General features: G+C 47.3%; 1 protein-coding gene across 1 annotated transcript; it reads left to right on the plus strand.

The window, feature by feature from the left end:
- The first annotated feature begins 1,266 nt into the window (after nucleotides 1-1,266).
- On the plus strand, nucleotides 1,267-1,691 carry LOC105979765 (ATP synthase F(0) complex subunit C3, mitochondrial-like). The gene is given in 2 exon segments (XM_045289765.1): nucleotides 1,267-1,366; nucleotides 1,369-1,691. Coding segments are annotated over 2 exon segments (423 nt in total).
- Nucleotides 1,692-5,946: the final 4,255 nt, after the last annotated feature.

Consider the following 5,946-nt stretch of genomic DNA (forward strand, 5'->3'; position numbering starts at 1 on the left):
AGCTGAGTGTTTATCCATTGGGTCACCACAACTCCTTCTGAACCTCTACTAACCATCAGTTGGCACCACTTGTGTGAGATGTGAGGTATGAGACTCCTTTACTGTAAGTAAACAATTTGATCTTCTGATTCTGATTTTGAAAGTAGGACTGCACCTCAGCTCAGTGAGAGCCAGCTTAGTGGGATCACTTGGGGGAGAAATGGAAAATGACCCCCTCTGCAAATGGAACATATTAAAGGTGTCTGCAGTGGCACAGAAGAAACAAAACTCTTTATTTGCATGTAATCCTATATATATAAAACCCTCAAGATTCAACTAAAAGATTGCTGGAACTAATTGAAACTTTTGACAACATAGCAGGCTATATCGACATACAGAAATCAGTTGAATTCTTGTATATTGAAGAACAATACCATTTACAATAACTCCCCCAAAGATAAAATACTTGGGGATAACTCTTGCAAGAGAAACAAAAAACTAATACAAAACACTACTACAGGAAACCAAAAGAAATTTACACAAATGGAAGAATATCCCATTCTCCTAGATAGGAAGACTAAATACAGTGAAAATGTCAAATTGCCAAAAAACACTTAATAAACTCAGTGCAATTCCAATCCAAATCCCGGCACAATTCTTCAAAGAAATGGAAATACTAATCAACAACTTTAGATAGAAACAAACAAAAAACCAGAATAAACAAAACACTATATTAAAAAAGTTGGAGCCCTTTCACTCCCAGACTTTAAAACCTATTATCTAGCCACAGTATTCAAAACAGCTTGATATAGGTACAACAATAGGCAGGAAGACCAATATATTAGAATGGAAACTCCAGATATATAACCAAGTACCTGCAGATACTTATCTTTGATAAAAGACTAAATAATATTAACTGGGGAAGAGATAGCCTTTTCAATAAATGGTGATGGAAAAATTGGATTTCTACCTGTAAAAGAATGAAACAGGACCCATACCATGTACAAAAATGAACGCAGGATGGTTTAAAGACCTAAATATAAACCCTAGACCCATAAATGGGCAAAGACTTAGAAATACAAAACCAAAAGGGAAAAACATGCTCAGCTTATCTTCAACGGAAAGAACTCAAGAAAAAATTCAAGTATCGAAGTGCAACATTGAAAGATTCTGTGGGGGCCCCACTCTTTCGACCTCTGCCGCTGGGAAAGCAAGGAAGCGGAAGAGGAGCCCACGCCACCTGTCACCCGAGTCCTCCAGCCGCTCCTCCCTGAAGACTCCCTGTAGATGTTCGCCTGCGCCAAGCTCGCCTGCACCCCTGCTCTGATCCGAGCTGGATCCAGAGTTGCATACAGACCAATGTCTGCATCAGTGTTGTAACGACCAGAAGCTACACTGGAGAGGGCTCAGCAGTGTTGAATGGGACCCAGGCTGGTGTGTCTCCACTAATCCGAAGGGAGTTTCAGACCAGTGCAATCAGCAGAGACATTGATACTGCTGCCAAATGTATTGGTGCAGGTGCTGCAACAGTAGCAGTGGCTGGTTCTGGTGCTGGTATTGGAGCCGTCTTTGGCAGCCTCTTCATTGGGTATCCCAGAAACCCTTCGCTGAAGCAGCAGCTGTTCCCATATGCTACCCTGGGATTTGCCTCCTCTGAAGCTATGGGTCTCTTTTGTTTGATGGTTGCTTTCTTGATTTTGTTTGCCATGTAACAAAAATGAACGGTTAGAGATGTTGGCATTCATATTAATTACGGAATGGATATAACTCTGCCTATCTAACTGTGACTCCGAAAACTGTAGTGTTCGTGTCATGGAAATGTATGTTCTTCCCAAAGATATTTCATTAAAGATGAAAACTTAAAAAAAAAAGAAAGAAAGATTCTGTGGGAAAGTATTAAATGATGCAGGAGACATTCAGAGACAATGGAACGAATACAGAGTGTCACTCTGTATTCCACCATTTCAAGAGGTAGGAGATGATCAAGAGCCAATGGTAATGAAAAAGGAGTTCAAGCTGCACTGAAACCACTCCAGGAAGTGTTGAAACACCAATAGAAATGTTTCAACAAGCTGATGAGGCACTTGTCATGTTTGTGCCCACTCCAAAGAAAGGTGACCCAATAGAATGATCAAATTATAGACCAATCTCATTGATATCACATGACAGTAAAATTCTACCGAAGATCATCTAACAAAGGTGGCAGTAGCACATTGACAGGGAGCTGCCAGAAGGTCAGGCCAGATTCAGAAGAGGACATGGAACAAGAGATATCATTGCTGATGTCAGATGGACCTTGGATGGAAGCAGAGAGTACCAGGAAGATATTCACTTGTGTTTTATGGACTGTGCAAAGGCACTCACCTGTGTGAACCATAATAAACAATGGACAACCTTGAGAAGAATGGGAATTCCAGAACACGTCATGTGCTCAGGAGAAACTTGTACATGGAACAAGAGGCAGTTGTGTGAAAAGAACAAGGGAGTACTGCCTGGTTCAAAACTCAGGAAAGGTGTGCGTCAAATTTGTATTCTTTCAATATACATTTCAATCTGTATGCTGAGCAAATAAACAGAGAAGTTGGGTTTTATGAAGAAGAATGCAGCATCATGATTGGCGAAAGACTTATTAACAATCTGCAATATGCAGATGACATAACTTGCTTGCTGAAAGTGAGGAGGACTTGAAGCACTTGCTGATGAAGATCAAGATTGTAGTCTTCAGTATGGATTACAACTCAGTGTCAAGAAGACCACAATCCTCACAACTAGACCAATAGGTAACATCATGATACACTGAGAAAAGATTGAAGTTGTCAAAGAGTTTGTCTTGTGTGGATCCACAGTCAATGCTCATGGAAGCAGCAGTCAAAAGATGCATTGCCTTGGGTAAATCTTCTGCACCAGACCTCTTCAGAGCATTTAAGAGCAAGGATATTACTTTGAGGACTAAGATGCGTCTGACTCAAGGCAGGATATTTTCCATGGCCTCATCTGCATGGGAAAATTGGACATTGACGCAAGAAGACAAAAGAATAATCAGTATCGTTGAAGCGTGGTGCTGGGGAAGAATATTGAAAGCACCATGGGTTGCTAAAAGGACAACCCAATCTGTGTTGGAAGAAGTAAGGCCAGAGGGGTTCCTTAGGGGCAAGGATGGCAAAACTTTGTCTTACAAACTCTAGACTAGTCTTGGGGGAAAGACAGCATGTTTGGTAGATAGAAGGGCCGAGAAACAGAGGAAGGACCGCCCTCAAGGAGATGAACTGACCCTGTGGCTACAGCAGTGGGCTCAAGCATCGTAATGGGTGTGGGCATGGCACAGGACTGGGTCACATCTCGTTTTGCTGTGCATGGGATTGCTCTGGATCAGAACTGACTTGATGACACCTAACAACAACAACACAAACATAAATACCATCAAGGAAAACAAACAGGTGCTGTGCTCTGTTGTGCTATGGGTCAGAACTGATCTGATGGCTAAAGGCGACTGACTAGACCCAGACTTTTCCAGATGGAATACACGGGAATCAAATTGACTCCATTTATGGAAAGAGATGATGGAGACACACAACATGAGCAAGTAAAGCCAGGCCAGAGGCTAACTGCAGAACAGACCATCAATTGCTCATATGTAAGCTCAGGTTGACGCTGAAGAACATCAGACCAAATCAATGAGAGCCAAAACACAGCCTTGAGCCCATCGCACCTGAATTTCAAGAACATCTCAAGAACTGGTTTGATGCTCTGAACACTAATAGCAGAAGAACTGATGAGCTGGGGACGGAGGCTATCCACTTCCGAATGCACTTCACCTCAGGGCAAGTCTATTCACATCCCTGGTCAATGGTCCGAATGGAAGTGTAATCCATGTGGGGACTTTGCAAATGGGTTTTGGGCTTTCACAGCCATCTACCTATAGCCCTCTGCAAACCTGGTTCTCAGAATTGAAGCTCTAATATAGTCTTAACTTGGAATGACTCATTTCCACATTTCCTGTTGATTTTACTAAAGGAACTGAGGGTGTTCAATTGTGCATGCAGCGATGGCTTGATTCGGAACTAGAGAAGGTGGCAGAGGAATGGGGAACTCTGAACTTGACTGGGAGGAGAGTGTGGAGCTGGGGAAGGTCCCTGAGTAGGGGAGGAACATAGACTGAGCCTTCTTTCTGTTCTGGTGGCCAGGGTGGACCACCTAGAGGGAAGCCAGACTGCTTGAGGAGGGTGCAGTCTTGGGTTGGGGGGGACTGGGGTGGGGAACTGTTGAGGTCATAGTTGGCCTGTCTCCCAGAGGCAACGTTGCAGGAAAACACCAAAAGGTCTACCTCAACCTCCCTTTCCAGACTGGGGGGTCCCTCTTGAGATCTGCAGCTGGGGCTGCAGACTGAGCGGCACCTCACCCAGCACCCAGTGAGCCCTAGGGGATGGAGTGAGGCGGGCGTTTGGGGTCCTCATCCACAAGGAGAACTGGTAATTAGTCTTCTAGTTGCTCTGCCCATCAGCCCCTGGGGGTCTGGGAAAATCCACTCTGGGGTCTGTAGCTTCCAGGAGGGACAAACCCCGCAGGGCGCTGAGAGCCTCAGCCCTGGGGAGCTTGTTAGCGGTGGGGAGCTCTTGGGATGGTGACTCCGGGGACCCAGCATAACAGGACCCGAGGCCAGCCCCTCCCATCTCAGGGGCCCAGCTGAGAGAGTCGGGGCAGGCTTCCCGGGAAGCTCTGCTGGCCATGGTGAGTGGGTGTGTGGAGCGTCTGTCCGGCTGCAGAGGCCACCCGGAGGGCTGAGAGCTGAGGGTGAAGGGGAGGGAGAGCTGGGGAGTGACTGAGGGTCCATCCGGGATCCTGCAAGCACTGAGGGCTTGCGAGGAGTCTGCTTTCTGCAGCCTCAGAATAGGAGGTGGGGGAGGAGTTGAGATCTGTACAGGAGAGGAAGGAGGGGGGCATGAGGCAATCCAGGGAGACCCCGGACACGCAGGTGTGGGGCAGAGCGACAGCGGGACACTCCTGCTGTTTGTGCCACCCACGGAGCTGAGTATGTGCAGCCCGAGAATACACCTGTTGCCCTCCTGGCATTCCAACCCTTGGCAACCCCGCGTGGCCGGGAAAGAACTGCCCAGAGTAAAATGTCCATCGACTGGTTGGCATGGAAGGGCATCTGGGTGGGTGTGACGCGCCAACGTTTCTGGTAGCAGGAGAGCGTTGGTCAAGGACTTCAAGGTGCAAAGTGAGCGCGAGGGGTGTGGTGGGCTGGTGGTAATCCTGCCCCAAACAGCAGCTGTTGCAAACCCCATGGAGAATACTTCCACTCTGCAACCGGTGGGCCGCCAGAGTCGGAGGGCACGCCATGGCCACTGGTCGGTTTGGGTCTCTGGTCTCTCTCACTGCCATTGGGTCCAGTATGACTCCTAGCGACTGTCTAGGGCAGGGTAGAACTACCCCTCTGGGTTTTTGGGATGGTAACAGTTTACAGGAAGCCAAAACCTCTCCCCCTGAGCGGCTGGTGGTTTCAAACTGCTGACCTTGCTGTGAGCAGCCCCCTGTGTCCCCGGCTACTTCACCAGGGCTCCCTGGTTTGAGTTCAGTGATGCAAACACGCAGCTTGCATGCCTTGCACCTGGACTGCTTTCCACCTTTACCTGGCAGTTACAGAATGGAGTCTGGGCACTTTGAGTCAGCTCACGGCCACAGATTTTCAGTGGCCGTGGGCTTAAATTTCAGTCTCATTTAGGGTGATCCGCATTCTCCTCCCCCCTCTCTGGGGTGGGTGCTGAGTTCTAGAGGCTGAAGAAATGCCCTGTCTAGGGTGAGGGTGAGGACCCCTGATGGCAAATGGATGAAGTGTTTGGCTGCTAACCACCGGGTTGCCAGTTCAAATGCACAAGCCCATCTGTGGGAGAAAGACGAGGCTTTCTCTTCCCGCGAAGACTTACAGTCCTGGAAATTCACAGGGCACTTGTTTTTTGTTTTTTT

Source organism: Echinops telfairi, unplaced genomic scaffold (genome assembly GCF_000313985.2).
Source record: "Echinops telfairi isolate 266 unplaced genomic scaffold, ASM31398v2 ScPeMD7_30;HRSCAF=105, whole genome shotgun sequence".
NCBI lineage: Eukaryota > Metazoa > Chordata > Mammalia > Afrosoricida > Tenrecidae > Echinops > Echinops telfairi.